This window comes from Seriola lalandi, unplaced genomic scaffold (genome assembly GCF_002814215.2).
Source record: "Seriola lalandi dorsalis isolate HSWRI2012SDOR001 ecotype SW California unplaced genomic scaffold, Sedor1 jcf7180002054269, whole genome shotgun sequence".
Classification (NCBI taxonomy): Eukaryota; Metazoa; Chordata; class Actinopteri; order Carangiformes; family Carangidae; genus Seriola; species Seriola lalandi.
In genome coordinates this window covers 451,163-471,240 of record NW_019524822.1, presented here as the reverse complement: position 1 = coordinate 471,240, position 20,078 = coordinate 451,163, and the positions used below count along the sequence as shown (strand labels likewise).

The following is a 20,078-nucleotide window of genomic DNA, read 5'->3' as shown; positions in this document are numbered from 1 at the left end:
CCCCCCCCACAGCCCACATTCCCGCCACCCATCTACCTCACCTCACAGCAGCAGCTTATGCCCTCAGCCTTTAAGTAAGCCTGTGGCATCCTGTCTATGTGTGCCCACTCTCTGATTATTTTCCTGCACTGAATATCCAGGAGGGAGCAGCAAGAAATCCCCAGTCGGAAAAAAAACCTTTACACAGGTGACTGTTGCTGTCAGCTCACGTGGTGCGAGCCGGATGAGTCCAAAATTACACTCTGCCATTTTCAATTACGCTCCACTCTGATGGGACAGAAATTTGAATATTGAAGGGATTCGAATGTCATACATGCAGGAGATTGCATGTTCTTTGCATCCCATAGCAATCTGTTAGAAAGATACATTAGAAGTGAAGTGAATATTTGCTGGCAGGCACACAATGATTTGAGCTGCTGCCCCTTTTATCCTCATTGGCTAAAGTGCCTCTCTGGACCAAATTCATAGATATATAATACATATTTTAACAATTATTAAGGATACAATAATTGTTGTTTCTGCTGCTGCCTGTATTCTCATGTTTATTACACCAAATCATCACTATTTCACCAAATGAAATGCCATGTTAAAGGTACCACACGTCTTTTTTGATTATAAAGCAGGTCTAGGTTCTATATTAATAGTGTGAAAGTATCAAAGCACTCAGTCCACAGAGAAATGCACACAGTCTGTATGCAGAAACTGAGACATAAAACAAGCTGTCAGGACTTCTGTTACTTTGTGATGTCGTAACGGAACAGTCACAACGCTCAACTAAGGACTCTTACTAGTCTTTTGTTCGGCCTCTCCAAATGTCTTTTCAGCTTTTACTCTTTTATATTGATTTATGAGTTACACTTGAACTGAAAAAAGCAGCTTTACAGCTCTGTCTCCATAGCTGCCTAGGCAAAGCATATTTCCTCCATAATGTCCTCATATACACTACCGTCACACAGCCGTAGGTAAACGTTCCTTCCATGAATTCACCTCAGCGGCACCATCAGTCTCTCATCTGTATCAATCCCATTCAAAACTTCACAAGGTTTGACTTCACCTTCTCTTTCTCCTGATAATCCACTCACCATTCGTGCTGTCCCGGCCGCCTGATCACCCACCTCCCTAATGTCCCCAATGGTCTTGGATACTGCAGCTATGCACACTCCCCTGGCTGGCCTCAACCCACACTGGCACAGTGCTGGTCTGCCTAGAGGGTCAAGCTGTGAAAAGATTTAGCCTGGGACAGGGGAAGCTTGTTCCACAACTACTGCACCTCGACGTTGCAACACTGAAGACGGTCACCCCAATGCCTCCAAATGATCCAGCGGTTTGCACCAGAACCAGGCTTATGGCTCTAGTGTTACAGACTTATAGCTCCACACAAAATCCAGCCAGAGCATTTTAGTCCCGGTCTGACCGTCTGCTCTACTCATTTCTAACCTCCTGACTAACCATTGCCATTATGGAGGAGTTTTACCAAGCTACAGTAGTAGACTACAATCTGTTACCTGTGGTTGGCCTGGCTGTGCATCACTTAGAAAACAGTCAGATGAGGCACTGAGCCTGTTTTCTGATTGGCTGACTGATTTGTTGTTGCTAGAGCTCAAGAGAGAAGCCTGAGAGAGGAGATGTGAAACTACATTTAGATGGTTTTTGTTTCTTAAAACCAGAAATATATATTCTATGTAAAATATGTGACCTTTTTCATCAAGTTGACATGTAGCTGATAAAATGCTATAAAGAAGCTTGTGATTATAATCGCCCATTTGTGCCTGTTCTTCAACATATTCCTTTTTGTTGTGTTTCTGCCAGTAAACTCAAGCCAAAATAACAGGCCCTATCGCCTTGTGTGTCTGACAGGCAAAATAGATTCGTCCATCACACAATGTTTTCAATGTCCCTAGGCAACGAGAAAGTTGCTGGTGGCCATTTGCTCTAGTGGCCAAAGATGATTGAACAATTCTTCTGTATTGATGTTTTAGAGAGTTTGATTTCTACCAGGTCTGGTGCTTACTGCCTCCAGGAAATATATATATATATATATATACTGTATATATTTGTGCCATATGCTGTGAAGGCCAGTAGCATTAAGTGTAGCATTAAGCAATGCAGGTGGTGACTGACTGAGTCATGATTTCTCCCCAGGGCTTACCTTACTTGACTCGACTTGACTTGGTCACTGCTAATACCCGCTCTCAAGTACTCGCCCTTGACTCTTTCTGTACATGCCGAACTGCAGCCTGTACACCCAAGAATACAGAAGACGCAGCCTGGGGGCTTCAGTTTAGACAGTAGACTCAGAGCCAGTTAGCCTGTTATCCTGTGGATATTATTCCTGCATCCTTTTTTGAGATTCACTGCTGCAGTTTGGTTCATAGTTAAGACTACTAAATGACCAGCTATATTAACACTATAGCTCAAAACATTCGGAGGATAATGACACATAAATGGCTTTACTTCAGTCTTACCCTAGTGGCCTGAAAAGTGTGGCGAACACAAGGTAAAAATCCTGCACACTGTGCATCATTTCATCATTAATGAAGTGAGTATGTGAGATTTTTTCTTTTGTTGAGTTTTTGATGTTATGCACCTGTCACTAAGACATTTAGGTGTGCAAGAACATTTTTCGAAATATGCTCTTAAAGGTTTGCAACACCCACTACTCAAAAAATTAAATACTTGACAGGTTTGATATATCTAGAGGTCCTGACCCAAGTATAACAAGGGAACACATAACTCCTGGCACCTTGTGGCATCGTTAGGAATTAAGACAACTCTGGCAATAAATGAGAAATAGGAATAGCATCAACATGCTTAAAGGTGCATTGTTGGCAGGTATCAGGTATGCATGATTGCCTTAAGAACATAACAATTAAACTGTCTGAAGATGTCTTTTCTCTGTGCCACTGCGGCACTGTCTTCACTGTACGCTGCTAAGATGTGGATCCATGTGAGAACTTATTGCGATTTGTGCTCAATTCCCTTTCATTCATGTTCAGAGTCACCTGGGTACCCGTCCTGCAGCCACAGGAGTTAGTAGTCGGGACTCGGGTTTGGAGTGACAACGAATTTCCTTTTGGTTGCTCCATGGCTGACCAGATGGGCTCTTTCCTTTCTCAGTCACTTTCCATAAAGCAGGCAATCAGTCAGGTTCATCGGACATGGCCAACACTGGTGTAACCTCGACGCAGATTAGTTTTAGCCCACTGTTCAGGCTGCTGTGATGTTACTCTACAACCTTGGGGAAACAACAAGGTCTCAGATACAGAGACATACTCTCTGTCTCTTGAACATCATTATTTCAGTTGTTGGGGCAGAGAGAGCACTGGTGTATGACTTTGATACAAACAGATTAAATCCCTGTTGCGCATTTGCCATGTGTTCTGTAATTTAATTGGAGGCTAACATGTTATTCACCAACTGATTAACTTGTAGTACTCAGACTTACAAAACCCTCTTAAGCAGCATTGTACACTTTCCATATGATTAACAGTCTGACAAAGGAAAGATTGTTTTCTTCTTAAGACGTAATGCCCAAAAGCCTCTCTCCTGCTGCCCTATCTCTGTTGTCTCCGCTCTGTTAATTGCTCATTAGGAGGGAAAATGTGGTTTTAATCGTCTGCCAGTCTGACAGTCTGAAGTTCATTAGAGCTAATGTCCAAACTTCACCGAGGCACAAGGGGCGGATGGTGCCCGTCTAGACATAAACAGCAAAAACTCGGTTAATTATTAATACCTCCCATAAGAGCTTTTAGTAAGTGTTGTTTGTTTGCTTATTCATGCACGTACGTGTGTTTGATCAGTAACATGACAACATGATAACTTTTTTGGGTTATAATTGGGCCGTCTTTGCTCCACTGCATATGTACGCAGTTGTTCTCAAAGAAAAATTTTGTCTCAGAAGACAAATGTAATGTTGGGTGAACAAACCACACTAAGACTTTATAAACAGAAAACCATGAATAATGACTAGTTAGGGGACCCATAGTGAAACTTAGGCTTACTCACTACTTTCAGATCACTGAGGCTATAGCTGAGCTAACAGCTTCGTAAAGGTCGTAATGCCCATTGTAAAGAAAACCAAACTGATACATAGATAAAAGTTCATCTTAAGCAGCCGTGGTAATGTAATTGTAGTAAGGACGGTGTCGGAATAATAAAAAAATGGTCAGACACTAATGCTGTGCAAACAAATTCAAAAGCTCTGTTGGCAATACTGACTGTTCAGGTCATGTGCTTTTCTTGAATAAGAAAGAAATATCCATTTTTAAACACAGTCCCTGGTTTATTAGTGTGTTTAAGATCACCAAAGTTATTAGGATTCATATTCTGGGGAACACAAATGTCCGTACAAAAAATGTATCCAGTCCATCTTGGAGAAGATGGCGCTAGATGGAAAGTCAGGGGCTCTCCCCCATGAATCTCTGAATTAAATTCCATGACAAATCATCCAAGAGGTGTAGAAAACACGTCGTGTTGGGGCATTTGGGGCAAATGACTGATTCTGTTGTTTTTCTTGGAGCCAGATGATATGTTTGATGTGGTCTGTATAACAATGCCATATATACACAGCAATTCTGCCTCTTCGTAATTATTGACATTGATAGGGGGGAGGAAAAGTTACTCTGTGCTGTTGTAATGTTTAATATTAAGGAATTACTGACTTTGCTTCCAGCTACTCCAGATCTAATGAAAACAGAGTATTGATTCTTACCTGAGTCTTTTAATATCAGTCAGGTGCTGCAGGAGCTAACATGTAAAAACCAGCAGACTAATCACTAAAAATTTAATAGCTTTTTCTTCTTATTTTCTTCTATTCTTCACGCTTCCCCTTTGGCTTCTTCTTCATCTCCTTCCCTTCCAGTGGTCGTCCTGTATTTGCAGGCTGTGGGAACCAAAGAGTGGAGGGAGGTGAGTTAAGATATTTTTGGTCCTCCAATATCAACATCCAATGTTTCTGTCTACCTGTCAGTGTATAGCCTGCGTGTCTTTTCTTAAGAATGCTATATAACAAGTATTAACTTCAAGTTAAAGTCCAAGAGGCGAACTCACTGCAAACCCCTGAGAACACTGTTGTAGAAAAATTTAAAGTGTCAGCCTTTGCACTTGCCCACACAGGTGTAACTACTGTCTGAAACTGAATCAGGTAGGAGAAGAAATAAAACCATATAACTGACCCCATTAACAATAGAGGTTAAAGAATGAATAAATAAAAAGGGAGTAATTATATCAGGCTTCAGAAGTTAGACAAAGGGAATTCACATCATGTCTCAGAGCTAAGAGAAAAGAAGGGTGATTCTTTTTCAGTTTCGTAATATGGACCATCTGCTCCACCTGACTTGCTGCTGTCTCACCCTCTGTCACTCCTTTTTAAGGCGGGGTCGTGTGTCCCTCCATTCATTACTGCATTTTTCAATTTCTTCCCCTTTTTTTTCTTTCAGTACATCTCTCCAGCACAAAGACACATTTCCATGTCATCTCTTAGCCCTATATTTCCTTCATCTGCCTGTCTTCCTGTGGCGTCCTGTCTTCAGTTGATGCACTTCCTCATTTGCGAATTCAAAGTCAACACTGATGTGTCAGCGCGACTGCTGATCCCCTCACTTCAAGACGCCTCACACCTTTTTCATGCCATGTGATGGGACTTAATCAAAAACACGGCATGAATTGCGCCGCAATCAGCAGAGTAAACATCTCGCTGCCAGCCGAGCACATATTGACACCATGAGCAGATAATTGTGCTCCAATGGAAACCTTATAAATTCTTTGTTTGCTTTTGACAAGGTAGTTTTCATTATGACAATACTCGATTAGGGCTGTCACAATATCAGATTTTCACTTCATGATTATCGTGGATAAAAGAATTCATGGTAATGATATCTATAGAAAATTAAAAACATCAGTCGAATTCATCTCTAACTTTGTTTGTCTCTTATTTGCCAAATGAATTCTATTCAAATACTATCAAGGTTTGCCCTGACAGGAATATTTCTCTTTGGACTTTTGGTTGATTTCCTGATTTATTTTGAAATTACTTCCCTTGTGTGTCTTATTTTGCCCTGCCCTAATGTGTTTCACCTATGTTCAATTACCCTTGTCTCACTTGTGTGTATTTAGTCTTTGTGCTCCCTGTTGTCCTTGTCAGTTCGTCTGTTTGCTTCAGTTTGAATTTGTCAGTTCCCTGTGTCTCTTGCTCCAGTGTTCCCACTATTTTTGGAGTTTCTGTTTTGCTTCCGTTTTACCTGTGAAGTTTCCAAAGATCTTTTTTCATCAACCCCCTTTTCATTGTGTGAGATGTAGGCTAATACATTCCATATTTTATTGAGGGTCAAATAGCAATAATAGGTCAAATAGCAAAACTACACAACACACACAAATGTTTGAGCATTCAGAAACATCAGAAACAAAGCACGCCAGGATGCCAAGGGATCGAGTTAAAGTTACCCATCACAGCCGTAACACACATATGCATGAGCATTGCTACCAGCAAAACAAAGCCAGGCTGCCCTACAAGCTATCCAGTCCTCAACATCCATGCTACCAGTGAATAATACAGTTACTGTAATTGGGAATAGCAGCCCTTACATTAACACAGAAGCGACGGCAATTATAACATCATGTAGTTATCTTAATGAATGATATAGTAGTAAAGCATAATTTTACACATGATCCATGTTGATGAAGATACAAAACAACTGGAAAATGCATGGCAAAATAACAGTGTTAATATTTTTAGAGACCCCAGAATTTTACAAATCAGGGTGGCCCATGTCTTTTTAAGTGGAGCCGAATTCACACTTTGTTTGCTATATCATCACTCGTAATATCCCACTGAGAAATGATGGTTAAGAAGAGATCAGGTGCTGGTCTGTAAATCAGGGAGAATAATTTGTTTTGGTGGGTGGATTTGGATGACATCAGAGCCGATCTGGCATCACTAGAATGCAGGGAGGTGGAGAAAGAGTCTGTAACAATGACTGAACAATACGTACAAAAAAGAACAATTACAATATCAATATCAGTATATTGCAACACCCCTTCACTTGAACCATAATATATCGATCAATATCAATATATTCTGAAGCTCCAGTGTGTTGTCCCCCTGCTGGTCCATATTCTTTTTTTGTGGTTTGTGTAACATTATTGTAATTTTGTGCTTCTTTTCTGCCCGTTTACTGCTGCAGTTGCATCAGGCTGTGCACCAAATTGTTCTTTGATCACAAGTGGTTCCATATTTTCCAGCCAATGGATATGATCCTCCACTTCCAGGCTCCCACAAATCATCTGTGGTGGCCAATGGAAGACTACAGATGGACCATTCTGTGTGTGTGGTCACAGGCACAGAAACCAGAATAAACAGCTGGTCGCACCAGCAATTAAAACTGTAAAATTTTGTGGTGGAATCAGTGTATTTCAATGGAATTGGCCACAATAAATGCATTCACTGAAGGAAGTGAAGTGAATCTAAATGTTGAGCTTCATGTTGAAAAATGCCACTATAGGGGTACGCAGTGCGTTAGAAAAGTGACGCCAATGGGTCCTGACCGAGCGTCTAAATCTTATATAAGTTGGGGGAGAGAACAAGTTGATGAGTTCAACCTTAACACCCAATTTTCTGCCCAAGTTAGAACAGTTTTAGTTATTTCACAAGCGATTTCTGTATTTCAGTTTTTGGCTGAGCTTTTCTAACTTCTTTGAAGTAGATGGGGCTCAGCTGGAAAAAATATGCTCTCACAAACTTCCAGTGTGCCAATCAGAATTAGGCAATGTTTGAATTAAAAATGTGTTGGGTGCTTCTCTTATGTTGCCAGGCTGATGTCCATCAACTTCTACTGAATTAATCTGAATCTAAATGCTATCAAACTAATACTGCTATGACCATACACAGTGATGTTGTGGTAGGGCTCTACTGCTGTACTTTTACTGTAATACCCAAATGAATAAACCTAAGTAAGCTTTAATAACCAGTCGTCAGTTTGAGACCTGCAGATTTCCTAGACAACAAATCTCTTCAAAATCTCAACAATACATTCCTTCATGAAGACTTTTTACTATTGAAACTATAGTATGGTAATCTGTATGAGCCCCATTTCATTTTCCCAGACACAAAGGATTGCAAACCTTGTACAAGTCAACACACAACAACTGTGCACATAACACGAATAGGAAACAATTTTAAAACCCTTATTTTGTTCACCACTGTTGTTATTATTTAACTGTTATTTTGACCTTGAGTGGGTTTCTCTGTAAACCAGTGTGTTTTTGGATCCTGAATAAATCTTCTCAAAGGCTTACTGAAGAACAGTAAATTAAAGGGGTAGGAACCTATAATACACCCATTTCTTAGTCCTATATAGCCTATGTTGAAACCAATCATTGTTTTTCCAGATGGTCCACGTATCCTCCTAGGACAACCCAAAAACATTTCCCCTGGTAACAAGGAAATTCCCTAACCTCACCCACAACACCACCGCACCTATTAACCAATCATGCCTGAGTGAGATTATACGATTATTAGACAAAAATACAAAAAAACTACAAGGACATATCACAGAATTTCCCCTCCGGGTCGATGGGGCAGGTAGGTTCTGAGGTCCAATACACTCCCCTGCGAGGCCTTCGTAATGGATAGGCAGGGGACGCAGCTGATAGCGTGGATTATGTGCGCTGGGCACTAAAGACATGAGTCGAGGTATTGAGGCAGCGGTGAAGCAGTGCCAAGATCAATAGCTCATTACACGCTGCTGTCGGGCCAGGCCGTGGAGGCGAAGCTGGCAGTCCACTGGGGGGATTACTGGTGTGATTGTCAGGGAGATGGAGAGACGGCCTGGCCCAGGAGGAAGGCTGGGACTGGGACTTTGTGGGCTCGCATGGTGGAGTGCTGGCTCTAATGTTGCTCTAATGTAGGACGCTGATTTCTCTGGGGACACAAGCTTTAGCACATTGCACGGTGAAGCTCAGTGTGATACCGTGTGGTGGTTTGCAAAGGAGTTTTATATTTATGGATTCCAATCCTGTGAGAATGTTACGGTGGTAATATGGGTTTCTGCTGAATCTCATGAATTTGATTCACTTCTTTCTCCGGTGTATTGTCTTAATGTGAGCTTAATGACATATATTGACTCTTGAATCAATGCTCCTATTACCACCGATTATCACTTTGTTATTTATCTATTTTTGTAGTTTGGCAGGACAGAAGTAATCGATAACACTCGGAATCCCGATTTCGTCAGGAAGTTTGTCCTGGATTTCTTCTTTGAAGAGAAACAAAATCTAAGATTCGATGTGTAAGTAGACTAACACACTAACCTTTTCTGAATAAATATGAATTATTTTTTTTCTAAAGTTGGAAACATCCTGCTATGTTTATACTCAAATGTGGATTCAAGCAACGACCCTAAGATAGCAACGCCTTTGATTACATTTTAATAATTTCTCTCTCTGAAGGTTCTCAGTTTGGTGAAAAGCTAATTTCTCTCCACTAAAATAAATGAAAAAGCCAGTTTTTGCTAAAATCAGATGTCCAATCATGAAAGGAGTATCTTTATTTTTCATAAAAAAAAAGCCCTCTTAAAACCACTTGTCAGCCCCACTGATTTAAATTGGCGTCTGTATATCCGTTTGGCTGTTTTGTATGCTTCACCTACCTGTTATCCTTAATCAATGGAAGAGAAAGATCACTTGCACGCCTCTGTGGGTTTAATAAAAGGCACAGAAATGTGCTTTTATTGCTCAGTGGAGTCTGTAGAGCAGTAGCTTGTATAAAGTTTAAAGGGGGTTTGTTTGAAGAGGAAAGCTGTGATGATGCTGTTATGTCACAGTTGAGCACCCCTGCTGCTTTGCAAGGTCATTTTCCAATATCCAATCTTCTATATCCAAATTTTGCTAAGCAACGCAGATGCTTTGGAAGTGAGAGGTTGAACTTAGCAGAATGTTATGCTAACTTCAAGATAACAGCACCGCTGGTAATTTGTAGCTTAGCTTAGCATTAAGAGTCAATGCAAAAGGAACTTACTAGCCTGGCTCTCACCAAAATTTTTAAATATTTGCCAGCACCTCTAAAGATAGTAATTAAAATAATTTATCTATGGTTGCTGGAGCTATTTCTCTGTGCCAGAAACAGACAAGCAAGTGTATTTACCAACATGTCAATGTATTCTCCTCTTCTGAACACTCAACAGCAGTGTTGCCAACTACCTTTAATGAAAAGTAGCTAAAGAAAACGTAATACACTAATTAGCATGCTAATGCCTCCTATTTGCATTCTCCCTAGTGTTAGCCTGTTTCAGCCCTTTATCTGTTTGTTTCTCTCCTATTCTCTGTGCCCACATATACATTATCTAAGAGACTAATACAGCCAAATGAATGGAATGTAGGTATACGGTTTATCAGGTCAGAGAAGTTGCTAAATCTAGCCACAAAGTCGTTGAGTTGGCAACAGTACTCAACTAAAACCAGTGGATCTCTACATGTTTTCACTTTCTATCTCTTTCAAATGCCGTCTTGGGAGTTTTTGCATCTTATCACCTACTGTTCATTTATCTATTTATTTTACTTGCAGGTACAATGTCGACTCCAGAAGCTGTAATATTTCCAAACACGTAAGTACATCATGTCGACCTCAGCTGACAGCTTCCATCAGGCCTCAAATTTATCACATTGTATTCAGCATTACTATAATGTTAAGGCTAATTAACAGTGAATTGGTGCAGCAAATGATGATGATTCAACATGAATAAAAGTATTTAGTATTCTTTAAATCTGTCTTTTTTTTGTCTTTCCTAACAAAATAAATGACATGGGAGAACAGAAGGTGAGTGGTTTACGAGCAGATTGTGTTGTCTTCATGAGTCCTGGTGTCACTTCACTTTTTAGTTTCCAGTATATTTCATTGTCCCCAGAAGTGTCTTGTATGTTCTTTTGTTTTTCATTCACTTTAATTTTATTGTATTTTTCTCCCATTCTTTCATCTTATTTCATCAAGGACAAACACCAACTCCTGGAAAGCTTCTGCCATAGTGTTGTTCCTCATTTTGTCTTTATCGTTCGCTCAGGTAAACCAACTTTCAGAACTCGACTTCAAAGCAAAAGCAGCTGTTGTTGTTTGAGACAGTACACCACAGCAGATTGTGCATGTCAGGACATTCACAGGAGCTACAACACACATACCGTGTTTGCGGGACTCACACCTACACCTGCTCGCGCCCACACACACACACACACACACACACACACACACACACGAAAAACAACCATTAGCAGGTAGTGCTCTGCCCTCGTTGCTGTGCAGGAGTTTTATTGTATCGTGTCATCTCTCTGCTTTTTTATGTTACCATATGTTTTTCTCTGTGATGTGTGGGTTGGTTGTAAAGTCCAAAGTCTGTTGTTCAATGAAAAGGCTGAGTGCAGGAAAAAAAAACACTTTCTTTTCTACTACGAGGACATGTGCTTCATGCACAGAGTGGCCCTTTTAAGAATAATCAATCGGCCAACAAGTATCTGAATAATATGGCCCACTAGGACTTCCTGGGCTTGACCTAGTTGGGCTAATGCATATACATAAAAGGTGAAATTAAACCCTAAATTTATTATTTAATTTAAAATGACACTTCAATAATGTGAGATTAAACTTTAATGGAACTTTAATAACTTTAATATCTCTATTACTACCCCTTTTGATTTTATAGTCTTTGAAAAATGCTATTGAGCTCAAGTGTTAATCCTGTTTATTAAAGCACAGAAGGTCCAGAAATGTTTAAAGTCATTAGTTTGGTGCTCATATATTTTAATGGGGTGCTTCCCCTGTGTTAACTTATGATCTAACCCTCAAATAAATGGGTCTCTGTCAGCGCTGAGCACACCATGGCGTCTTGGACCACGCCTGCATTAAGCGGGGCATTATTATTGAATCTGCAGGTTGTATTTATGTTTCTTCTCTGTTTGTTAGAGCCTGATTTTAATCCAGGACTTGCTCTTGGCCCTGTTGTGCAGTTAATTCCCTCTTTTCGATCCTATGTCGCCCTAAGGACTTTCTGGGCCAGACCTTCTGTACCCTTGGAGAAATCATCGGCTCCACGGGGGGAAGGCTGGAGAAGACCCTCTCGTAAGTCTCCGCCAGCATCCTAGAATCCTGTTCTGTTATATCAGTGAGAAATGACTGCATTGTTCAGGTTTTGAAACACATTCGTAATAGGAAATATGCCCATAAATAATTTCTGCAGTTGGGCAAAATGAAATGAGTCTTCCTCCGTCTCCTGTTCCATATTTATTGATGGCTGGTGTGAGAAACAACACTATATGAGCCATCTCACTAATGCGGAGTTATAGACTCACCAGGTTTAAATTGCCTCATCTATTATATTGTTTGATCAGAGTGTGAGAGGCCAGATCACTGCATACTGAGCTCTTGTTGCTAAAGTAGTATTGAGTTTTTATTATGCTAGACAAAAAGGACTGAAGCCTGCGCCAGCATTTTGTTGTGAGCAGCTTTGCTTAGTGACAGATAGATATAAAATCTGCTCATATTTTCTATTTTGTTATATGAAAATAGTGGAAATTGATGCTTTGGAAAATAGGATACATTCAAACCCCCTATTTTTATTGCATTTCTACAGTGTTAGATAACACGCTGCACTTAAAGGAGTGAAAGGAATGCTGGGAGACAGAGAAAGATGTGAAGTCAGAGAGGTCACGAGACAGATTTGAACTCATTTTATTGCAAGGAAAAGATATGGCGAAGTCTGCCTTTACACTATGGAGCTCATCATGCAGGGGGCCGGGAGACAATTCTTCACTTCTCAAGTGATCACAGTAGCACTCATTGTGGAGCAGCATCTGAATCAGGAGCTGAATAGTATAGACTGAACAAGTGTAACTGGAGCAGAGCAGCACTTTTCGCAACATGGGGGAAAAAAAGCTTTTTCTGATTAGTTTGTCCCTCCATTAGTGTAGCAAATGAAATGTGATCCCTTATTTTTGGAAGGAATAACTTCATCAAAAATTGTTTTTGAGGAGAAATTACAACAATAATGTACAGATGTCCCATGACCATCTAATAATGATTTTGAGATTCTATTAATAGAGACAAAGCGCAATGCAAGATAGAGCAAGGGGGCATGAGGAGGGAAAGTTTGTGACGCTTTGTTTTCGAGCTGTTTCTCACTGACAGGCTGGAGTGGGCTACTTGTCTGTTTGTCTTGACAGTTTCAGCTGCGGCTCTGTGCCCCTCTGAAGTGTCGCAGGTGGTGGTGAAATGTGCGGCGTCAGGTGGTCACCACCACTTTGACACTTGTGAAAAGAGCTGAAGCTGAATCTGTAACCAAACAACGAAGCTAGTCTGAGCTAGAAATACTTTTGCTCACACAGTATTCAAGGCAGGCCTTTCCCACATGTGAGTTGGGATTTATGCTCACTTCAAGGACTGCATCTAATGATTACTGTCATATTCATTAATTTAGAAGTTATTTTCTTGATTTCTTTATTTTTGTCAGAAAATGTTCATAATTTTCCCAGAATCCAAAGTGAGGTCCTCAAATGTTTTTTGTTTTGAACCAACAGTCTAAAACCCAAAAGCATTCAGTTTGTAATGATATAAAACAGAAACAAGCAGAAAGTGCACACATTGTGGCAACTGGTGTGTTGTGGTGTGTTTGGCATCCCTGCCTGTAAAGTTACTCAAAGTGATAAATCAATTATCACAATAATGTTTTGGGCAAATGCGTCCAATTGATTAAATTACAGTTTCAGCTCTACTCTCTTCAAACTAATAAAAGTTAATTATATTTGCATGTTAGCATTGGCAGCACAACTTCATACCTGAGGAAAAGCTTGAATCTTGAATGTCACAGTTACAATTGAATCAAAATAAATCATTACAAGTGTAAAGGTGGCTTTAGACAGTGAGCATTTGCTGCCGCCGCCTCTTCCATTGTTTTCAATGTACGCCGAAACATCTGCTGCCTGTTGCAGCAGCAGCAGCAACAGGGAAAAGGCAGGAAGTGGCTCTGTACTCCTGCCATTAGAGTTCATGGTGGTTAAGCTTTTTCAACTTGCCGCTGCAGCTCACTTTGTGGCCATGGCACAGAAACTACAGAGAGGGAAACGATACAGGAGCTGATTTGAAAGGTGCTGCGTGCAACATCAGCTTCAAAGTCTAATTATGCAGCAGCCTGTGATGTAGGGGGTTCGAAGGATCGGAGGTAGCAGGGTTCTGTCACAGCGGCATTTCACCCTGCTGCCACTGATTCAAAATAGACAACACTGATGTTACCAGGCAGCTGCCACAATGGCAGCCGCTCACTGTCTGAAAATGCCGTAGGAGTTTACAGACATGCTAGCTCTCTTTTTAAGGCTGTGCTTTGGCACAGCAATGCTTTCAGCTAAATGCTAACAACAGCATGCTAACATGCTCGCAATGATCAAGATGCTAATGTTAAGCAGCATAATGTTTACCATGTTCACCATCTTAAATTACTACTTAACTTTACAACAATTCTTCCTCAGGAGGAAAAATGACTGTGTGTATTAACCCATTCAAAAGTCATTGAGACATCTTACTCAAAACCACAAATGTCAACCTCAAGGAAAACTCAAGGGATTACCAAAGTCATTAGGGTACATCATCTGGGGACCAGGAATTGTAGGCTACATAATTTTGATCCAATTCCTTTTAAGATATTCCAAACTAGAAGTGAAAACTTGACCTGCTGGTGACACCAGAGGAAAAGTCGGGATCACCAGAGTCAGACTGGTGACTATAAATATGTATAGAAAACATCATGGCAACCCATCCAGCAGTTGTGGAGATATTTCATTTTGGACTAAAGTGGTGGACAGTCTGACACTGCCAGCCTTAAAGCTGAACCACTAACATGACCAAAACAATATTATACCATTGGACCTTATCATTTGCAGTTCATATTCTATTCACTAGTTACTATCCAATTTCTAGTTTGCTAATTTGTACTCACAACCATTTTTGTCCTTACCCATGGAGGTTTAGCTCAGCCATTGGCAACAGCTCTGCCTATAAACAAATACTTGTGTGATTATAACACCAGCCTGTCAGTAGAAAGTCCGTCTGGGTTTGTTGAGTTTTTTCTGGAATGGTAGTACAGTATATGAATCACTGCCACTGACTTCGGCTGGACTTGGAGCTGAGTCCAGTCAACGAGAGGCCAGTTTGTGGCCCCTGCAGCTGTCCCCTGCCAGTAGCACTATTGACATGTTTTAGAAAGCTTATCATGCTCAGACAGATCAAACAACCAGCCGGCTATGACCCGCTTTCAACTCAAATGCCACATAGCTGGGTGAGTGAGGGGCAAAGAGGAAAACAGAGAGGGAGTGGAAAGAGGGAGAGGCGTTATGGCATTATGTGAATGTAAAGTGAATATAATGCCAATGCCTGAAGACATACAGAAATCCAGAAATAGCCATGAAAGCTGAGACATCCAGACCATAATTTATGCACAACTCAGAGTTTGCAGGGTTAAAAGAAGACATATGAAAGGCTTAAGAAAAAAAAACAAAAACAGAATGTTAGACACACACAAATGTCGGCAACATAAAAGATTAATAGATTTATGTTCCCTATTTTTTTTAATTAAATTGACTTTTAAAGGTAGGTACAATTACTCACACTCATCACAAACCTGCCATAGGTTCCATGTGATTAATCATCTTTTCTTTTCATCCGCTAATGAAATTCTCCTTGAGGAGAGAAATGAGAAAAGTGACATATGTGAAAGGTTACATACAATAAGACCCCTGTCTGAAGGATTTTTATAATGACTCATTCTGTGATTAATGGGGGACAATAGAGCTTAAAAGACACTGACACGGTAGATTCTCTAACACTGAGAAGATAACGGTCTGATCTCACCATCAAATGAGGGGATGTCTGTGGGAAACCACTCGGAGCGTGTTGGAATTTAAATTCACTATATGTGGTAATACTTTATTTGTATAGTCTGCGTACAGAGTTTACAGAGTACTTGTGATATTTCCAATCCGTTCAGAATCAGCCAATCAGAAGAGAGGCTCTGAGAACAAAGTGGTGTTGCATTGCTACAGCCATTTCATTACCAATTAAAAAGCCATGAAGCTAAATGTTAACTCTATGAAGTAAAGTTCTTTACATTTGTTGGCAAGTGTTTGTCATCAGATACTGATGTTGGAAAGCTAGAAGTCGACATTTTCTTGGAGCACACGGCTCCATGAAGAAACAAACAATAAACACTTTTCAAGTATCATTTAACACCTCTTACTCATCACTAGGAGTCACTGGAAAGACAGGAGCGTGAGTCATTAAAGGTGCCCCGTTGTGTTTCTGTTTACATTAACTTTACCTCCTCAAAATGCATTGAATTTTTTACTGGAGCCTAGAAAAACATGATATGAATTCCCCTCATCGCAAAACATTTGCAAAGCCAATTTTAGGAAAAATCTAAAACTTGTGTTTTTGTTCCAGCTCTAATGTTGTTTACTTTCTGACAGTCTTCTTATTTTCTGCCTTTACTGGTGCAGTACTGTGTACTTTGACAGCTGGCAGGAATGTGTATGTGAATCATTATACATGTGCATTAGAACAAACCAAGTGAGGACCTATTTGTACAAACATTTCTCTGTATTTGGTACCTTGTTACCTTCCCAGTCTGATTCAATCAAAACTCCAGGATGTATTGCATTAAAGCAATATAAATAAATATAGCCCTCCACTTGGGTGCTGTAGTAGTAATTTTATTCAGTCATCATACAAAACATAGTCAATATAAACAACATAGTCAGTAAAAAATCTTATATAAATGATATTAGCATTGTTCTATATTTTAAGAAAAGGAAATCATTTACACTTATAACCCTCAAAAGGAGCTTTGCAAACCATTCTTCTTGAAACCAAAAGCAAATTACACATTTTATATTAGCATTGTTCCACAATTTAACCCCAGCAATAGTTACACACAAAATACATCTCCTTTTAATTAGTTTTTTTTAGCTTTTTGTACAGTGAATTTACAAATACTTTTCTTATAGTGAAACTTTTCTCCACAGTCTGGGATAGACATTGATTTAGCTCTGAACATGTTTACATATTATGTGTAATATTATTTTATAATCACACAACATAGACATATCACATTATAAAGTCGTTTTGGCATTCGTCTTAGCTAGTACTTGTCAATTTACGCAGGCGAGCAGATATTGAGTAACATTAGTATTCATTTGTAGTTGTGTTTCTGCCCACCTGACGAATGTAATTTCAGATCAATTCTAATGTGCCCCTTCTCAACACAAGGTTGAGAGCTGTAAGACTAAACCAGAACAATTAGTCTGAGCTGCCTAAACCAAAGCAATGAGCAGTCAGATACTAAAACACCGTAGCTCAGGGAGACTGCAGACTGAGTTGTGAATGATTCTTGATGAATTCATCACTTGGAGTGACGCCTTCCACAGTGAAATTCCTTAGTTAATATAAAAACATTCATTAGTGCAGCTTTAAAAGTTTACCTGCACAGAAAGAGAGAAATTTTAATACACCAAGGAGCATTTTGTGCTGTGTTGTACTGTGCTGAAATATACAATGGCAGATGGCAAGATTTCCCATAATCCCAACAATAACTTATGATCTCAATTATTGATGATTCACTACCATGCATCCAAAAGTCCTAAAATACCTGTGACAAAAATACCTGGTGGCCTCAATTCCCTTTAAACACAAATGTTTTGATATGTAACTGTCACATTATTCCCTTATGATCTCTGTATACACCTCATGTCCATGGCTTTGTCACAAAAATACCTACTTCCCCTCCGACCCCCCCAGGAGAACCAGAAGTACAATCAAAGGAAGCAAAAGGAGGTGGCTATACAAGAAGTGCGTTGGTAAAAAGGGTGAAAATGAAAAGGAGGAGGACAAAACAATAAGAGACCAAAAGAACACAATCACTATTCCTACCATATGGTCAGTGTCTCTGATGGCTGCCTGCAGGGAATAGACAGCTGTCTGGAGTAAAGCCCAGGGGGTGAAACAAGGGAGGATGAAAAGAGAAAGGGAGGTAGAGGGGAGATGGAAAGTGAAAGGGAGGTTTGTGAAGGGTGACAGACAACTCAGCAGACCAGAGAGAGAGAGGGAGGAGGGAGAGGGAGAAAGGGAATGTGTTTCACCCAAAGGAAACAAACAAAATATACGAGAGGAAAAGAGAAGAGAAGAAAAGAGAAGAAAGAGGATAGATGTGGGGAAGGAAAGTTTCTTGTGAGAAATGGAGAGACAGAAAGAGTCCTCTCTGTATGAGCTGTCATTTAGAAGACTTTGTGCACTTGTGGAGAAAACTGAGAGGCACAGTGCAAAACACACACACACACACACACACACACACACACACACACACACACACACACACACAAAGTAAAATCTTGGATAAAGACAACGTAGACCTTGTATATAAAAAACTTCTAAGTGTACATGGTTTATTGATTTTTCTTCTACATTTTCTGTCATCAAACACACACACACACACACACACACACACACACACACAAAAGTCGAGAACCTATATGGTTCTGGTAGCCTCCTCATGTTGGTGGGTGTACATTTTTATAGGTCAACAATTTTAGAAACGGGCTCCATGCTGCGTGGCAAACTAAGCACTCCTTTCCACTTACCTGTGTGTTGCTATGGTAACCGAGGGGAGCTATTAGCCGAGGCGGTAAAAGTATAACAATGATCCAAAATGCACCCTTTTGAAAAAATAAAGATGTCTAATATGGACACCCATACAGTACGACCACATAGCAGAGGTATTTTTAAACTGGAATTGATTTTTGTGAGATACGTAATCTTTGATGCACACACACACATACACACACACACACACACACACACACACTTATACGGTATATAACATTAATTCATCTACATATGAAACACAACAGTACTGAGCATGGGCTAAAACTTTGAAACTATAACCGTATCATCATCACTTACAGCTGACAAGCATGCAGAAAACAGACAGATCGCCCCATTGTGAATGAAATGTTAAAAAATTAGGCCGATCTATTAACAAACCCACACGCTTCCAGTCACCCAGATGCAGATTGATGAGGTGGATAGTGGACTAAATAAGCTGTCCGCGGGGATGGTTATGTTGGTGGGTTTATGACGGCAACCCAGCCTGTGTCATGAAATTATACCTGTCTGGATTCTGCTGCGAGACATTGTAGTAGTCTGTCGGTTCGCTGTGTCAGAGGGCAGGGTGTGTAATTGGGGGCAGTTAGTGGGATGCCTTCTGCTCTGTGGCTGATGTCATACAGAGAAAGATCCAATACAGACATGTACCACGAACTTTTGGCAAAGAAAAAGAAATGAATTGTGAGACAAACAAAATAACATATTTTCTGCTCTGTGAGAGAGCAGCAAACAGTGGCAGATTGCAGCCAGTATGATGTTACTGTTACTCAGCTGCTGGTGGTGGAGGAGGCATTTGCAGATGTTGTCTTACTCTGCTGCAACACAGTATAATACAGACAGACAGGCAGGAACACATCGTCAGGAAGTGACTTCTGATGTGATTTAGCCATGACCGAGGTCCCAGATTATTTTAGGTTGACTTTATTGAAGCGAAATGTCCATTTGGGCACATAATGTATGCTATGTCAACTGTCAAAAATTTTGCATATCCTGTTCATGTCTCTCGGTGTGTGCGGCTGTTGTGGGCAATGTTGCAAATCAATGACAGTATTGTTTTGTATTAGTATTTTTAGCCATGCTAGCACCATGGCTGTAGGGATGGCAGTGTCAGCTTGTCAGTAGGTTGGATAGATTGCCTGTGACTGTGGTGCCTTCACGTTGCTGAGAGGATAAAGTCTAATGGACTATGTTGATCCCCTGACTTTTCATGCTGGTGTAATTATTCACCTATCCGGTGATATATCTCAAAATCTGAGGGATGGCTTAACACAAAATTTGGTACAGATATTCAAAGTCCCAAGAGGATAACTCTTATTGACTTTAATGTTCCTCTGACTTTTCCTGTTTTGTCACCTTGAGGTTGACATATGTGGTTTGGGGTGAAATATTTCAACAA

At 40.2% G+C, this 20,078-nt stretch overlaps 1 protein-coding gene across 1 annotated transcript in view; it reads left to right on the top strand.

Annotated features, from left to right (window-relative positions):
• Window positions 1-20,078, top strand: part of LOC111654310 (copine-9-like) — a 91,803-nt gene that overhangs the window by 20,861 nt on the left and 50,864 nt on the right. The window contains exons 3-7 of the mRNA XM_087173690.1: window positions 4,862-4,908; window positions 9,181-9,284; window positions 10,559-10,598; window positions 10,808-10,810; window positions 12,024-12,100. Of these exons, the coding sequence (XP_087029816.1) occupies window positions 4,862-4,908; window positions 9,181-9,284; window positions 10,559-10,598; window positions 10,808-10,810; window positions 12,024-12,100 (271 nt within the window). The remainder of the gene's footprint in view (window positions 1-4,861; window positions 4,909-9,180; window positions 9,285-10,558; window positions 10,599-10,807; window positions 10,811-12,023; window positions 12,101-20,078) is intronic.